The sequence below is a fragment of the Nasonia vitripennis genome (assembly GCF_009193385.2).
Source record: "Nasonia vitripennis strain AsymCx chromosome 1 unlocalized genomic scaffold, Nvit_psr_1.1 chr1_random0005, whole genome shotgun sequence".
Taxonomy (NCBI): domain Eukaryota; kingdom Metazoa; phylum Arthropoda; class Insecta; order Hymenoptera; family Pteromalidae; genus Nasonia; species Nasonia vitripennis.
In genome coordinates, this window is record NW_022279591.1 from 2,915,369 (window position 1) to 2,934,584 (window position 19,216).

Consider the following 19,216-nt stretch of genomic DNA (forward strand, 5'->3'; position numbering starts at 1 on the left):
CCGCTCGGCTTTACGAACTTGGTGGAGTTCGATCTAGAGGTAGAGACATGTCGTCCGATCAAGCAAAAATTCTATCCGGTTTCGAAGAAACTCGAAGAAATGCTCTTTTCTCAAGTAAGAGAGTCCCGTCGTGATGGTGAAAAAGGGGAACAGTAGAAAGCGTCGATTGTGCATCGACTTCCGCAAATTAAATAAAGTTTCCAAAGTAAACGCTTACCCCCTACCATTCATGGATACTATCTTGAGTAAGCTTCAATGCGCTCGTTACATATCGACGATAGATTTGAGCAACGCTTACCATCAGATAAAAATAAAAAAGGAAAGTCGACCGTATACAGCATTCAAGGTCCCGGGAATCGGGTTGTTCCAATGGAAACGTCTCCCGTTCGGCTTAGCTGGTGCTCCTGCCTGCTTCCAGCGTATGATCGATTCCTTGATTACGCCCGATCTCGAACCACACTGTTACAGCTATTTGGACGATATTATCGTCTGTACCGAAACGTTCGAAGACCATTTAAAAGTCTTAGAGATCGTGCTGACGAAGCTAGCCAAAGCACGATTGACTATAAATCGAGAGAAAAGTCTATTTTGTCAATCGGAAGTGCGGTATCTTGGCGTGCTCGTCAACAGGGACGGTTTTCGTCCGGATCCGGATAAAATCGCTCCGATTATAGAGTACCCGACTCCGAAGACATTAAAACAATTGCGCAGGTTTTTGGGAATGTCGTCGTGGTACAGGAAGTTCCTCAAAGATTTTGCAACGATAGTTGAACCTTTAAATCTACTGCTTAAGAAAGGAACAAGCTACGTTTGGAGGGAGGACCAAGAACGCGCGTTCGAGCAAACTAAAATGCTGATAGCATCCGCTCCGGTTCTCCACCGACCAGACTTTAATAAAACCTTCTGTCTACAATGCGATGCTTCTGGCACAGGCCTTGGTGCTGTTTGAACGCAGGTGATAGAAGGGGACGAACGTGTGTTATCGTTCGCGAGTTCACTATGACTCCGGCGGAACGGAATTACTCAGTGAGCGAGCGTGAATGTTTAGCGGTTCTCTGGGCGATACAAAAATTCCGTCCGTACGTTGAAGGTTACCATTTTCTGGTGATTACCGATCATAGCAGTCTCAAGTGGCTAAGTAATTTACGAAATCCAACTGGACGTTTAGCCAGATGGGCACTTGAATTGCAGGAATATGATTACACGATCGAACATCGCAAAGGCTCAATGAATGTGGTTCCCGATGCGCTGTCGAGACATTACGAAGGAGACGACCCAGAAGAGACACGTCCGATTATTGCGAGTATTACACCAGAGGACGAAACAACTGACTAATGGTACACCGAATTAAAGAAGGAAGTAACTGATAACCCGCTAGAATTTCCTGGCTGGAAGTTATTAGGTGGAAAATTATATACCTACCGGCCTGACGCATTCGTCGATGATGTTTTCGAAGATGAGAATGCTTGGAAATTAGTACTTCCGAAAGAGAAAAGAACTCAAGTTTTGAACGAGTGTCATGACGAAGCGACGTCAGGTCATTTCGGCCGCAAGAAAACGCAAGAAAGAGTCGCCCTGTCATACTATTGGCCATCGATGAAAAAAGATGTGACAAATTACGTCCGAAGCTGCTTGATCTGTCAACAATGCAAAGTTGAACAAAGAAAACCAGCTGGTCAGATGGGCAGTCGCAACTTCTCGCGTCCATGGGAAACAGTTGCTGGTGACGTAATGGGTCCGCTACCAAAGTCTACTCACGGTTATGAATATTTACTGGTGTTTCAAGACATGTTTACCAGGTGGGTAGAATGCATACCTATACGAAAGGCCAACGCTCAGACCATCATTAAAAACTTGAATGAACGGGTTTTTCTACGGTTCGGAACGCCAAAAGTCTTCTTTTCCGACAACGGAACAGAGTTCCGAAATAAGGCTATGGATAAATTCCTAGAGGAACGGGGAGTACACCATACGTACGCACCACCGTATCACCCTCAGCCTAACACCGTAGAACGTGCGAACCGCACGATTAAAACGCTGATCCGCAAATATATCGAGGGTCACCATAAAAACTGGGACGAACATATAGCAGAGTTCGCATTCAGTATGAATACGGCTACACGAGACTCACTCCAGACTTCTCCGGCGATGTTGAATTTTGGTAGACAGCCGAGCCACCCCAAATCTCTGCTTCGACAAGAGGAGATTGAAGCTATAGCCAACGAAGATCAGATCGCTATATCTGAATGGAAGGCTAGGATGGAGAAGCTGAGAGAACTCCAAGAAGCGGCTAACGATAACGCTCAAGAAGCGCAAGCGCGCCAAGCCAAATATTTCAACACCCGACACCGAAACGTGGAGTACTCAGTAGGCGATGAAGTCTGGAAGAAGAATAGAGTACTGTCATCAGCAGCGGAGGGAGTGTCAGCTAAATTAGCTCCACCGTTTATCGGCCCCTTCAAAATCAGCCGTATACTGAGCCCAGGTATTTACGAACTAGTTGACCGAAACGGAACGGTTAATGGACCGACTGCTGTCGAATATTTGAAAAAGTATCACAATAGAGAAGAAAACGACGGTGAGCCTATCGCAGCAGCAAACGGCTGTGAAGTTTCTGATCAAGTAGACGACATCAGGACTACGTCCGTCAACAATGAAGAATCTAACGCAAGTAGTGAGCGACCGAAAAAGCGAGGTAGGCCGAGGAAAACGCGGTTACTTGTAAAACGCAAAACACTACCGGCGAAGATTGTAAACCCGACAAACACCGTAAGCGTCGAGGTAGACAAAGCGAAACGCGGAAGACCGAAAGGTTCGAAAAATAAACCGCGTGACGTTCCGAATAGTTTGTCTCCTAGGAAAACGCGAGCGCAAAAGGCGGCGGGTACGGTTGACAATTAAAATCATGCGACTAGAGAGCTTCATTCTTCTGTATACCGTCCCATTCTCCACTCATAATTTCCTTCTTCCCACATAGACGGCTGAACGCAAGATGGACGACATCAGGGAGCTAGCAGAGGAGATTGTCCAACAAATCGTCGAAGAGTCGATGAGTCACACGGTCACACCAGCAGTACAGGCCAACGTCCCATCCGGATTAGAGGTGGGAAGTGAACTGCTCAACCGGTCGATCTTTGCTATCCCGGAATCACCGAGCGAGATCGAACTGAGGAAGCAAGCTCTGCTGAAAGAACTGCAGGTGATAGAGGACGCACAGTTCGCTCAGGCTTTAGTCAGAAGACAGCAAGCGAGAAACCGAGCGACACAGCTCAGAACCGAGCTGATCGCTGCGCTGGAAGAAGCCATCGCTATTGGGTCGGAAATTAAGGAAAAGTATGGCCACCGGCCGGATTTACCTAAGGGAGACACAACCCTAGTAAAAACCGTGGCATTTCTAAAGGCCAAATGCAAAGCGAAGCCGCAACCATTGCCAGCGCCACCGGTTGTCCCGAAGGCGGCTCCAACAGCCGTAAGGCCAGATTCGACCAGCCATCAGCCCGACACGACGTCGAAAACCACGGCCGCTCCAGCAGCAACAGCCGTAAAGAAACGGCCGACTCTAACCAACGAACAGTTGAACAAAGAGTTCGACCGTAACCGTGAACTGAAGCGTGGAGCGAAAAATAGGCTGCCGAATTACACCGAACCTGGACAGCAATGCCCCATTTGCGGATACCGAGGTATTGCTCGATTGGACGAGTGCCCCAATTTCAACGTCCATGGAATGGACTTAAGGTACGGCGACAAGTACAAGAAGAAGTAGAAGAAGAAGCTCAGGCTAACGGCCGAACCATTTCATTTCCTCCTGTACCTTACATCAATCCCGTGCAAGGAAGCATTTTGTTTTTTTTATTTCTCTTCTTTCTCTCTTGTGCCTTTCTGCCGTTGTGCCATTCTCACGATGTGCCGACGGCCGGGAGAACCGCGACTAGAGTTAGTCTCACTGCGCTATCCACACGAGTAGCTTGCGCTACTATATACGCCGATTTGTTGTGAGTCCTGCGAGCATCTCGAGAGCGAACGATATTCGTCCGTGCGTTACCGACGAGTTGCTGCGACGCCCGTCCGAACTGTACATCTCCACGTCCGAGACTGGACCACGTCCGTTGCGTCAAGTACTACTGCCACTACCGAGTTGTAAGTACCTGCACTCTCACTCTCTCACGTCGACAGGGTAATATCTCTCGTCTCTCTTTATCGTTCGTCGAAGTGTGCGGCGTTTGCACCTCCGTGTATAGTTACAATTGAATATACATTTCCTTATCTAAACTTCTCGTGTGTTATTTCCTACGACCCGACCTATGCCGCCTCCGCGGGCTCGTGTAAAAACACGTGCATGATCTGAGTCGGCCGAGCCGTGCCTTCTGCACGCCCGACGTTAATTTACAACAGAGCCCTTCTGGCCCTGGGTATAACACGGCAGGAAAGTATTAACCGAGTGTTATAATATATATATATATATATATATATATATATATATATATATATATATATATATATATATATATATATATATATATATATATATATATATATATATATATATATATATATATATATATATGTTGTACCTATCTTATAAGCCATTTGAACCTTGTCTCTTGTAAAACATTATAACATAAATCATACACTCGATCATAATGTTTCAAAGTCAGTGGATAATTAAGTTGATTTTTGTGAAAGATATATAATATATTTACGATTTCTCGACTTTGGTAGGAATATTTGTAACAATAAAATCAAGTTTTATGATTTTTTTGGCAATGATCCAAGTGACGAAATTTATTTCTATAAGCAAACATGTATTTAAATGATTTATCAATAAGATTTGAATTTTTAGTCAATCATGGACATCAAGGAATAATTTTCTGCTACGGCGACTTTCTTAATGTATATGTTTGCTACCTCGGTGATTTTTTTAGGAATGCTCAAAGCAATTCATAAGCTTTGTCACAGGCTTTAAATAAATTATACCTGAAATTTAATTAAGAATTTTAATCATTTTAGCACAAATTTATAGATATCTTTATTTTTAGCCAAAAATACAGGTTCTCTGCCATTCTGAAACCCATACAGGAACTTTTGCACTATAAATATTACTGATTTATAGTTTAGTACTGCTTTAGCCCTTTCTAAAAAATCCAGACATATCGCTTTTTCAATACAGTTATAGATAATTTGGTCAGAGAAACTGCACTGTGATTACGTAGCAGTTTCAATTTCTTTGCATTTATTTTATCAACTCTTCCATTTCTTAATTTTAGTGTATCACGTGGTATGGTAGCGCCACGAAAGCAATTTCGAGAAGCCTGTGGCGACCGTGACACTATTTTCTTCTATATTGGATTTTCAAATTTTTAATTCAATAAATAAAAATATTTACATTTTTATATCTCAATATTTTGGCGTATATATTTGTATGCCTAACTATGATTTTTATTCGATGCATTGGCAAGAAATCAGCTTTTTTACAATAAACGAGCATGTCTCAACAAAAATGCTAAAATCCGTTTTGCATTCTTCAGCCCAACAATGTTTAGACCATACAGTTAGCCAAACACGAATAGTGTTAAGACCGTGAATTTAGCAGCATATATTGCCTTACCAAATACTTATACAGACCAGCAGGATTACTAATTTGATTACACATATACAGGCGAGCGGGACTACGGGTGTGATTTATATCATTTATTTTTATTTTATATCGTGATATTATAGGTAAGTAAGACTAAGAGGTTGCATACTCTGCGTTTCGGACAGTAACAGTAACTAGTTAGCCAGCGTAGCGATGACGACGTGTAGGTGGAGCGCACCGTGGTTTTTTGTGTCTAGGTGTAAAAATCATTCGAGGGCGGTGTCAAGGTGTACAGGGTGGCCGATGACAAAGTCTAGGTAATTCTCAACGTGTAAGAACAATTAGTTTTTTCATATCAGTGATAAAAATGTTACAAAAAAGCCATAGTCAAAAGGTGCTAAAGATGCTTATATTTTATTTTTAGGGCAAATATGAAATGCTCAATAAAATTTACTAAAAAGGACTGAAATCTCTAAAAAACGACTTTTAAAAAAGTAAAAGGTAAGGCGAATTTGATATATTCCGCAACAGAATTACAAATAAAAAAGAACTGAGATCAATCAAGCAAAGTTAAATTTATTATTTTTAATCATAATAAATCGAAAAAATTGTTTTTATTTAAGGGATTACTTATGGTGTTTGTATAACGCTCTAATACATAGAAAGAAAATTTTAGATGTTGACTAAAAAATAAAATAAAACGGGCATGGCAAGTTACGCAATAAGTCTCTTGAGAGTTTCTCCTAATGGATCATCATATACCTCAACTTTAAGTTAAGTAAGTCCTTGAATAAAAACAATTTTTTTGATTAAATATGATTAAAAATAATAAACTCGACTTTGTTTGATTGATCTTAGTTCTTTTTTATCTGTAATTCTGTTGCGGAATATATCAAATTCGCCTAACCTTTTACTTTTTTAAAAGTCAATTTTTTTTAGATATTAATTATACTTATTATTTTTACAGTACTTGTTGGCTCTAGAAAAATAGAAATGGGATTCATGTCAGGCAGCTTAAGTTCAGTGGTTACTGGTTTTACGATATTTGCACTTAGGTTTCTACGTATTTCACAAAAGAAAGTATTCATGTTTTATGCTATTTGGAATTTGTCTCTAATTTTTTGATTATTTATCATTATGTAATTTATGGCATCATTGCATTTTCTAACTTTTCCGATTTTCGTATTTATTATTTCTCAAAGTTTTCTTGGGTTATTGGAATTGTTTTGAACAAGATTTAATTTGTATATTGTTTTGGCGTCGGTTATTACCTAATTCAAAATTTTAGCATAAGTTTTATACTGTATTCTTAATTGCTCATTCTGCACATCTAGTTGCCATAAATTATATAAAAACTCTTTGGTTTCACACAACCTTATTATTGCATCTGTTATCCAGCTTTTTCTACTAGTTTGTTTTTTTTTTTGCTTTTTTTTTGTTTTCGCTAATTTTACGCATAGTTTGATTTTATTTAACAATTTATATACAGCTGAATTTATCAACATAATTTCATCCCAGTTTCTATGGGTTAAGACAAGTGACTCTTGTTGGGATTATGTTGTCCCGACCGACTGCTATGAGAGGTTACCACGGAGTATCAAACTTAATAACTAGAGTAAGAACTCTATATCCTACAGATGATAACATTCACGAATTATTTTTCAAAATGCGTAGAATTATACAAGAAGAAAACGAAACCGTAGTTCAATATTCAAATAGATTACGGAAAATAGTAATTAAAATAAAAGAATTAAAAAAAACAAGAAGGAGTAGATGATGAAGAGCAATAGAGATTTGAGAGAGAATTAGACACAGAAGCAGAAAAAAATATATAAAAAAGGCCTCAAATTCGAAATTAAGTACGAGCTAGGAACAAAAAACATAGTAGAAGATATTTCTAGGGCAGCCATAGAAATTGAGAGTGACACAAGGAAAAGGAAAGAGATAAGAGGAATTGTAAGCAATATGTATGAAGACCGTGAGGTAAGAATCGAACAACTGAAAAAAGTGCTGACGTGCCAAATATGTAGAGACTTTTAGCACAAAGCTCTTTTTCGTCGTTCAGCAGCATGTGTATACTGCAAAGGAGCAGATCATTTTTCCAATAATTGCAGGAACGTTACAAATAAAATAAAATTGATCTCTTAATTCTGCAGTCAACCAGGGCATTCAATTAGTGCCTGCCGAAATAACAGAAAACAGAATAATCACTGCCAATATTGTCAAGAAATGGGCCATGATGTGGGACAATGCCCGTACATAGGAGATTACGAAGTATGCTGGAAATGCAAAGAAACAGAACACAATCCAAATATATGCTCAAATACAATGATGAATAGCGTAGAAAAATGCGAATATTGTGACATTGAAGGGCATACAGTACACAATTTTCCAGAGGTATTGTGCAAAAAATGCAATAAAAAAGACTACACAATTAAGGGGACTGATACACCTTAAATAGTCGAAAAATTCAATTTTCTGTTTATATTTTTCCCAAATTGTTTAAAAAATGAATACACTATTAAATATATTCAGGTATAATGTAAGAAACATAAAACCATGTTTATATGTGCCATATTATCAGGTATGACATTTCTTCGAAGACCAAAATTCAGAATTTCCATATTTCAGCTACCCCAGACTTACTTCAGATTTGGGCTTTAAAGGGCACTTCTATACTAATAGATAAGCTTTAAACACATATAGTTTCCAGATGAGTGTGGGGTTTTACAAAAAAAATATTATTTAAAAAAGTTGTATGGATATTAACATAAAATTTGTTACTTTTTAAAGTGTTTAAACAATTTTTGTTGATTATTTTCACAATTTAAGGTGTATTCGTCCCCTTAAATATCGTAAAATAGGTGAAAGCAGGTCTCCATTTAGAGTATGTACAATTTGCGAAGCAATTGGCTTAAGAGGCAGACTGCGAAAAAGCAAAGATTCTTGTAGCAGTATATAAAGCCAAACAACACTTCAAGCGCCAACTATGTGAAGAAATTGGTCGTACAGCTAAATTCTGTAATAAATTTAAAAATAAACAACATATACAGCAAACAAATAGCAATAATTACAGTAGAAATTTTCAGAGAAAATTTTGTGAATATTGCAAAATAGGAGGATACGTAGTTAACGAGTGTAAAAAATTGAAAGCCCTAAAAAGTAGGGGAAAAAATAAACAAGTAAACTGTGGCTATTGCAATGAAACATGGCACAAAATAGATAGTTGTAAAAAAATTTAAATTATAGAAAGATAACAAGAGAAATTCTGCTCGATATGCAAAAATAATAATCATACAGCAGAAAGATGCTTTAGAAATACATACTACAAGTAACAGATAAGACAAATCTAGATACAGTGTTAGAAGGAAAAAATTTAGAAATCACTGAAAACAAAGTTGACACAAAACTACAAACTTACGTATTAAAACTTGAGAATTTACTGCAATACATAGAAGTAGAAGATCAACACTATAGTAAAATAAATAGACTACTAGTAGATAGTGGAGCACAATTAAATATCATTAAGAAACAAAACATATCAATAAATCAAATAAATAACGACGAACAAATTTTAATATCAGAAGTAACGGAAAACGCTATACGTACACTTGGATCAATAAAATTACCAATAAACGGAACATATTTTGATTTTCATGTAACTCTGGAGACATTTGTCATTTCGTATGACGGAATCATAGGAATAAAGGTTTTATTACAGCAAAAATTAAGATCACACAAAGGTTACTTAGAAATAAACCGTAAAAAATAGAACTAAAATCTACAACGCAGATAAACACAGTAAATACTAATACAATAGCTGCGGAATGCAGTATAAAAGAAAACACTCAGATAATGGAGACACAAGATAACAAGATTTAGGAAAAATACTAAATATAGTAGGAGAAATTCAAGACAGTATAAATAAAGTTATTTCAGAATATGAAAAAAACCCAGAACACACAGTTGTCTTGCCAAATTTTATAAAAGAAAACTCGGACGAAGCACAACTGAGCAGCTGGAAACAGCGAAGTCCTACAGATTTTATTCATGATTCAAAGGTGCACATGCAGCAATTTATAGGAAACATTAATGAAACTCTCTGAAGTACAGAAAAAGAAGGAACAAAGGAATATTGGATACAAAATTTTCCAACATTTGTAAAAACACTTAAAGAAAATGTAGATTTCGAAAGAGATGAAAAATACCTACGTCATACAAATGAAATAAATTTTATCAACAAGTGGAGTGTACTCACAAGATGAGCTGGACCAACTTTAGCAACAGCTAATGTTTCCAATGGAGAAAGCATCACTTTTAAATGTAATTGCAAGAGAAATGGTAGGAGAGAAAACATCTGACAACATATTTTCTGAAAACACAATAAGACATTTCGAAAGTAGATGGCACATGCTTATTGAAAAACTGATCACATGTGGGTCGTTTTCATCTGTGTTTATCATGATACTTATAATCCTACATATTCGAAAATCGACCATCGATACGATCATTAGAGACTACACTTTACATACAATTTTTGGATGATCAATACATTCATTCGGAGCAATTTTCAGTTCAGTGACACATTTATTGACAACACTTTAAAATACAAACAGCATAGAAGAGAATACTCACACGAATAAAATGAAAAATAGTGTTTATGAAAAATCAGAATTACGAGAAATCAAGATTATCCCTCCAATATCTTCTCCAATAATAGTCCCACCACCTATCCCAACCAGACCACCTACTGTTATGAAACACAAACCTAGTCCCTTAATTGCGAAAACACCAGGAATTTTTTTTTTAATTGAGAATAAATATTTCTTTTACAATAATGAATCCTTAAATGTCTTTAAAAGTAGAATATATTTAAGCGGGGAGGGAAGCGATAGAATCGCTATATTTTTAATTTTCTTATCTGTAACTTACATATTATAATTCGAAGCAATAAGCAATGTGAAATAAGTTAGTTATAAAAATCCAATAGTCAAAGTGACTAATTTATTAAAAAAAAAAATTCTGCATTATTACATATAAAACTCACTCATAATCGACTGACTATACATTTTTTCTATTGCAATTAACTTATTGCAATAAGTTAGCCCCCCAGGTGTTACGTCATTCGAGGTATATTCACATCAAAAATAATTTACAATTAAAATATCTGAAAATTACCTAAATTGACGAAAACTGTTGAATCTCATATTCATTGCAGCCAGAATTTGTTACAGTGTGTCAGTGTCGTGCATGAGTCGAGTTGCGAAGTGCAAACTAAACATTTTTGTTAAACTCGCTCGATGCACCTTGCAAAACTAAAATCGAACATTTAGAAAGATGCGAGGTCTTAAATAAGCCTTGCATGACTTACAACGACAGTTCGTAGTCAGTACGCGTCGGTTCAACAATTGACGGAAAATTATATTCGATTACATTCAAACTATATCACACAAAATCTCTATCATTCTTACCTTTGCAAAGTAATTGCCCTTGTAAAATCAAACCTTAATAAATAGGCCGTCTCGTATTTCAACCAATACTCAACGGGTTGAAAGTTATTTACTAAAACCTTGATTCAGAACGTGCAAACGTGTTGCAGTGTTCGAGATTAGCCAAACAAAGCAAAAGGTAAGTAACTTATTTACATCTATCTACTAACAGTGAGAGTGTTAGGAGGGACTAACATATTTACAGCCTTTGCCACTACACAATATCATTAAGTTTCTGACTATTTAATAAAGAGTAGTCTGGACGTAACAATTGGTTCGTTTAAGCGCAGGCGAAAGCGTCAGTAAATGCGGGAACGGTGCAGGGCTCGAAAATGTGAGGTTGGCTACGACTGCGGAACACGTGTGCGATCGAGAAAAGGGTCTTCGTTTGCGTCGCGGTGTTTACGGCCCGGCGCTGCGCATAGTGCGGGGTCGGATTCCTAATGGCGAGAGCGCCCGCGCGTCACTATGTTGACTTAAAGTCGAGCGCGGCATTTGGTTCGAATTTTATGGCTTTTTGTGGACGGAAAATTTTGAGATCTCAGACATATTAGCTTCTTCCGATACAAATGAAACGGGTGAGGAAAACAGGGACCCGGAAAGGGGAAGTCGCGTTTCGGGACTTTGCGGGGACGATCGTCATCCCGCGTGCTCTGCAGGGTCAGTCTCAATCGTGACACGGAGCTGAAAGCTTCGCTTTGTAGATTTTTTGCTAAATACATTTTTTATAATTTTACTTAATTCTTAGAGATTTAATTTTAGTTTGTCTTTCAATCATAGTAGTTTTAGTCGTCTATTGTTCCAGTTTAAATCAATTCTTTGTTGAAATTTGTTTTTTATTAGTTTTTAGTAGAAGCACGAACTTCAAGCGCGACACTGCTTCATTAAGCAGCCACAACATTATAGAAAAGTTATATTAATCCAATTAGTCAAAGTGATCTCACTAACATATAGTGGTGAATTGCATATATTTTTTTTAAATGGTACACCGAAAATAATGCAAATAGTTTTTTTAGTTTGTAAGAGTTTAGAATATGAGAACTTGAATTTTTTATGTGTACCTTTTTTTATTATGTGTACACACCCCAGTCCTGCGGAATGTATCAAACTCGTCTAACCTTTTACTTTTTTAAAAGTTAATTTTTTTTAGATTATATTTTTTTGAGAAAGCGATTCTCATCTGTATATAGCTGTGCGGCCAACTTCACGGTCCTAACACTTCTTGCGGCTAACTTAACAGTCCTAACACATTTCGGGCTGAAGAAGAAAAATGTGATTTTAGCATTTGTGGATAATACACTTACATATTATAAAAATAAGCAGCCTCTTTACTAATATTTTTGTTGGAAATCATAGTTTTGCTCAGAAAACATTCTAATAAGCCAAAAAACCTTACTAACAGTAATGATAAGTATTTTTTTTGTATAATAAAAAATCCGAACACCAATATAGAAGTAAATAGTGTCAAGAGCCCGGCGGCTTCGTCTACTTCTGAAACTCGCCTTTGTGGCGCTACCACGCCACTTGATAATATATAACGATTTATAGAATTAAAAGGTTGCCGGTGCATACTCTGCGTTCCGAAGCAGTACCAGTAACTAGCTTGCCAGGGAAGCCGATGTCAAGGTAAAGGACAATTTGTGGTTTCAAATTATTTGCATTTGAATCTATTTTCTTTACAATTCTTTTATTTAGAAATGATTTCATTTGCTTACTATGCCTAATTTTTTCATTATTATAAATACTGCTTTAATTTGAATCTTTGGACAAAGAGGTAAGTAAATTCGACACTTTCTATATTGCTTCCTCCTACAAAAAGCTTTGTAATAGTAAAATTTTCAGTTTCGCTAAAACTTCATAAAAACGTATTCGGATGTGCTTGCAGTTTATATTATAGGTTTTTAGAAAATGTCCATGCAGATGTGTGTATACCGTCATAATTCTGCAAGTACGCAGCAGATCGTGATAAAATTTGACATGCATATGGGACGTTTCACGTCAACCGGACCATCAGTGCACCCAATATTTGGGTTAACCAAACAAGACGTTTGAGGTCTCAAAATGATCGTCTGGTCAAAGGCTTTTGAAAAAGTTCTGGCCTTTTAAAAAATCAAATGTGGCGCATAAAATATGGAGCCTGAAACCCACGTTTTCATAGCACATTCAACAAAAACAATAGTAAAAATGTTCTAATTTGTGAAATATCCCACCAAAAAGCATGTACAACTCATGATAGGACATATTATTGACAATGCTGACGGAATTCCAAAATCAAAAATGGCGGAATCAAAATGGTGGACATTATACCTCCACCAAACCCATTTTACCGTAAAAAATGATTTTTGATCAGTTTAAAGTATCGATATGGGGGTTTTCAGGGTCACTGAATCTTATTTTAACCTCGACATTTCAAAATTCGAAATGGTGGATCCAAAATGGCAGACATTATACCACCACCAAACCAATTTTACCGCAACAAATGATTTTAGATCACTTTAAATTATCGATATGAGGGTTTTTAGGGCCACTGCACCTTATTTTAACCTCGAAATTTAAAAATCCAAAATGGCCGATCCAAAATGGCGGACATTATACAACCACCAAAACTATTTTACCGCAATGAACGATTTTAAATCAGTTTAAAGTAACGGTATGGGAGTTTAAGGGGCCGCTGAATCTTATTTTAACCTCGAAATTTCAAAATTCAATATGGCCAATATAAACTGGCGGATATTTGTCATAACCCACCCGCAGGCTCTCTCGCGAAAAGCCCCTGCTAACGTGCAACCCGCCGAACACGCCACGCACGCTGCAGCGCTTATCACCGCGGCGCCAGTACCGCGGCGCGCCGCTAGGCGGCTGCGCATTACCCACAAGTGAAGTAGCGTCGCGGAGGGCACATAAGTAGGCCGGGTCCAGCGCTGTACCTCGCCCCTCTTCCAACAGCCTAATGCTGCAAGTACACGGCTCGTGTCCACTGACAACTTGTGCAAAGACTTCAGCAAATAAAACTGTTTTGTGGCAAAGGAATTTATTGCTTTCAAGTGATTTATTTCATCCCTCTTTTTTACCTACACCCCCAACCCCTTCCCACGTTTAGCAACCCATAGAAAGGAATATTTTCTTGAACGAATGATTTCTTCATCGGCGACTTTTTCTCCAGCAGTCTTTTTCAGGATAGTTGGTGAGCAAGTCCATCAGCGGCTTTATTCATAGGCGACTTTTTCTCCAACAGTCCTTTTTAGGATAGTTAATAGGTACATTAATAGATACATTGGCGACTTCTTCTTCAACATCCTTTTTAAGGCAGTTGTCGAGTAAGTCTTACTTTATCGGCAACTCCTTGTTCAACTGTACTAGCCGTAATTTTGTTATTTCTAACATTTTTTTTTTGTTTTGGTTGTGCTTTCTCATATCCTACAACAATGTCCTCTCCTGCGAAAAAATATCGTATCGATAGATGCGTTAATCCATTTGATATTAATACAGGACACAGCAAATCTCTTAGGAAGATCTCCAAAGTATTTCAAGATGTCTATCCTGATTATCCAACATCTTCACTGATTTGTGATACATGTAGAAAATCCTTTTACAAATTACATGATTTGTCATCTCCAAACGTCAGTATGAGTGTTGATTTTGAATCAGAGACGGCCTCACCTTCGGTTTCAAACACGGATGTACCTATGCAAGATGATCTTACAGATATTTTAACTGGACTTAAAAACAAATTCCAATCTCTGCCGGAGAACGATCCATTACGTGTCAGTATTCTTACTATTTTGCCCGAACACTGGGCAATACGTAAAATTATGAACCAATTTGGTATGTCTCACAGAATGGCTCGTAAAGCAAAACAGTTAAGAGAATCAGATGGAGTTTTGGCTTCTCCTGTTGCAAAACGTGGAAAAATATTACCTACAGAAACTACTCAGAAAGTTGAAGATTTTTACGAAAATAATCTTAACAGCAGAATTATGCCAAATAAAAAAGATACCGTCAGTATTTATTTATATGGTGAAAAAATAAAAGTGCAGAAAAGATTATTACTTACTGATATTAAGAACCTTCATAATCAATTTAAAGAACAGTTTCCTGAACATCCGATTGGGCTTACCAAGTTTGCGGAACTGAGACCAAAATGTTGTGTCTTTGCAGGATCCTCTGGTACACACACCAAAATTTCAAGGCGATGATTGACGCAGTAAACATAGAAAAAATTTTAAACAATATTCTGAAGAATTATAAAGATTGTTTGAATTTTGTTCTATGTGAGGATCCCAAACCAAGTTGTTATTTGAATGAATGCAAATTTTGTCCGGACATTCAAAAGTTTTCTAATTACGTTGAGAACATTATGGATGAGCACAATATTGATCAAGTCATCTTCAGCACGTGGCAATCAACCGATAGATACACTTTGATAAAACAATGCCTAACATCGCAAGAATTTATTGAAACTTTATGTTCTAGCCTAGAAAAGTTGATACCTCATCACTTCATCGCTAAGGAACAATCAAAGTTTATTTCTGGGAAGAAAAATAATCTTTCAGATGAAGAGGTTCTTGCTCAATTGGATTTTGCTGAGAACTATGCTTTTACAGCCCAAGATGCTGCACAGGCATTTCATTTTAATTATGATCAAAGTACGATTTTTCCTGCTGTTGTTTATTATAAATCTGAAGGCAAGCTAAAGCATTTCAGTACAGTATCTATGTCCGACTGTACTACTCATGATGCCACTGCAGTATACATAATGCAGCAAAAGCTTATACCTGAAATTCGCAAGGTTTGTCCCACAGTAAAAAAGGTAATATATGCTACTGATGGTGCTAAACAGCATTTTAAAAATCGTTATCAAATGAGTAGTTTAATGAGTCATAAGAGAGATTTTGGCGTTGATGCTGAATGGCACTGTTTTGCAACAGCACACGGAAAAGGTAGTTGCGATGGAGTTGGAGCGATAGTAAAGAGAGAAGCTACAAAAAATAAAGCAATTCTAGATGTTAAAGCTCTTTATTCATGGGCTAATGGGCGATCATTCAATATAAAATTTTTCTTATACACCAAAAAAGATCACGAACAAACTCGTCAATTCCTAACAAAGAGATTTAAAAACTGTCCACCTGTCACAAACATACAAATGGGGCATGGATGTATCCCAGAAAATAATGAAACGTTGAAAGTCATGCATTACTCAAATGCCAATGAACCTAGGAACAGAGTAATTTATGATATCGGCGAAAGCTATTTATCACCAGTAAAAACTCCACGAACGAGGAGCCAGAATTGATAAGAGTGCACAAAATGTCATTAAAGATTGATTCATTTGGCTAAATTATATATTTTTTTCATCCACGCAGGCATATACATATACACAGAACAATAGAAAAATGTAAGTGCAAAAATCGCAGACAGATAATTCTAAATCTAATAGACCGGAAAAATATAAGATTCATGTGCACAAATACTGATTTCGATAATACATTTATAACCATTTACCTCACAAACCCCCATATCGATACTTTAAATTGATCTAAAATCATTTGTTGCGGTAAAATTGGTTTAGTGGTGATATAATGTCTGCCATTTTGGATCCACCATTTCGAATTTTGAAATGTCGAGGTTAAAATAAGATTCAGTGACCCTGAAAACCCCCATATCGATACTTTAAACTGATCAAAAATCATTTTTTACGGTAAAATGGGTTTGGTGGAGGTATAATGTCCACCATTTTGATTCCGCCATTTTTGATTTTGGAATTCCGTCAGCATTGTCAATAATATGTCCTATCATGAGTTGTACATGCTTTTTGGTGGGATATTTCACAAATTAGAACATTTTTACTATTGTTTTTGTTGAATGTGCTATGAAAACGTGGGTTTCAGGCTCCATATTTTATGCGCCACATTTGATTTTTTAAAAGGCCAGAACTTTTTCAAAAGCCCTTGACCAGACGATCATTTTGAGACCTCAAACGTCTTGTTAGGTTAACGCAAATTTTGGGTGCACTGATGGTCCGGTTGACGTGAAACGTCCCATATATATTTTCCGATTCCTTATTCTGATTATGAATTTTTTTATAAACCTGACCATTTTATGGTTATTTTATGGCCATTTTCCGATTTTTGAAAAAATATATTTGGTTTTATTAATGATATGATTTATACAGTAAATTCAACATAAGTGTTTCTTAAAGAGCATTAAATTGCTTACTTTTTCCCGGAAGATTTTTAAGATTGTCTGTTCCATTCAATTGTTATGATAAAAAAAAGTGATTTAAAAAAAAAATTAATATTCCTAAAACTATATCATCAAATGTTTTGAAATAATGTATGATTATAAAAAACGATAATATCTATACGCTGTAAAAATGTTAAGCCATTTTGGTAACTAGTTTTTGAGCTGAAAATCGAAAACCAAAAAATGGGATTTCTATGTCGTACGATTAAGGGGATAAAACGCCTTTAATTAATTTGAAATTTATGGAAAAGATAGATCTCTTGCTTTACTCGACTAAGTTCTTTTTTCAGCTTATAAAACCGATGAGTTTAAAAGATATTAAGATTTAAATTCTTTGTTCCTCACCCTGTATACCCTGTACAAGTGAAATTACTATTTTTGCAATTTGCTAACTAAAGTTGAGAATGTTTTGAATAAATTCATGGTTTTATGAGGTTATGAGGACCCTATAGTATTTAAAATATTGAGATTTGAATTTTTTCATGAAAATTGTATGATTTAATATTGTGACTGGTGGAAGACGGTGACAGCACCCGTCCAACAGCTAGTCAGCGCTATTGCGGTCCACCCATCGAAGTGTCACCCATTTCTTATTACAAGATGTTGAACGAATCTTTATTACCATAGTCTTTTGTATTTTCTAATAAAATTGCTCCTTCAGTAAAATAATTAACATTAAAAATATTTTTAAAAAGCTTTAATATACTGTATATTTGAACAATATTTTATCAATTGGAACTATAAATTTAGATGGATGAAGCTACGTGCCAAAAAATTGGAAGTGGTTTTCTTTTTTAATCAGTAAGCAATTGGCAATAATATTGAATTCGCTTTTACTTAATCCACAATGTAACAGTATTTTCTCAAGGAATTTTACAATTAAAAGTTCTTTGTAATTATAATCACAAATATTCTCCTTACATTATTGAAATTATATAATAACATAACATGTAATATAATATTTAAGATTATGTTAATGTTTTACCTTGCTTTTGTGTATATGTTGATGTTGGAATTCACTATCAAATTCTGGTTCGCTAAAATAACTTTGATCCTCCCAATGTGACGGAAGCATATTACCACCTGGCACACCTAAAGTCCCTGGCATTCCTACTATACCGTCGCTTTCAAACAATCGTAAAACTGTACGATCTCTAATGTCTCGCAAATGTGACCTGTAACAAAATAGTAACATATCAAACTTTTATTTATATATTCAATGCAATTAAGGTTAAAGTTACACCTTAAATTGTGAAAAAAATTTAAAAATTTAATGTCATGTTAATATTTTTTTCTAAATTGTTTAAAAGAAAAATTGAACTTTTGAATATACTCAGGTATAATGTAAAAACCGCTGAAAAATAAATTAGCAGTATGCTTTTTCAAAGATATAAAAAATAGATAATTAATAATTACCAAAAAAAAGCTATTGATTTCTACAATTTTTTATAAAGCTTTCAGTATAAAAAGTAGTGTGTTAGTTTAAAGAGTAAGGTGTCAAGTAATAAATAATGCGTTTCGACCGAAACATCTTCAAAATCCGTTTTTACTTAGCTAATCCTTTTCAGCTTATTATATAAATTAGTTGTAAGTTGTGATTATGACAGAATTAAAAAAAAAACAGAATGTGTTTGTACAAATAAGACGTATAAATGGAATCAACGAGTCGTAATACACAACACCACCTCAGCAGTGTACATTAATTTTGTTAGAATTGTCATGGCGCTGTAGGCCGTCCGGTTGCTGCACACACTCTTATACATACACACACTTATCTACCCAAGCACTATGGACAGTAGCACACGCTGTTACCGCAGACACAACGACGCGACACTTCGCGTCCGACTGTCCTCGCGAGAAAAGCTTCCGCTTCAGTTCACGCATACGTTTCACGCCTTTTGTACACGTC

At 36.4% G+C, this 19,216-nt stretch overlaps 1 protein-coding gene across 37 annotated transcripts in view; it reads right to left on the minus strand.

Moving 5' to 3' along the window:
• Nucleotides 1-19,216, minus strand: part of LOC100118566 (coiled-coil domain-containing protein AGAP005037) — a 1,551,999-nt gene that overhangs the window by 1,115,736 nt on the left and 417,047 nt on the right. For all 37 annotated transcript variants that reach the window (XR_004345134.1, XR_004345131.1, XR_004226356.2 and 34 more), the window contains one exon: nucleotides 18,293-18,482. Coding sequence is in view for 30 of the 37 variants with exons in the window: in XM_032601341.1 (XP_032457232.1) it covers nucleotides 18,293-18,482 (190 nt within the window). In the remaining 7 variants the exon portion in view is untranslated. The remainder of the gene's footprint in view (nucleotides 1-18,292; nucleotides 18,483-19,216) is intronic.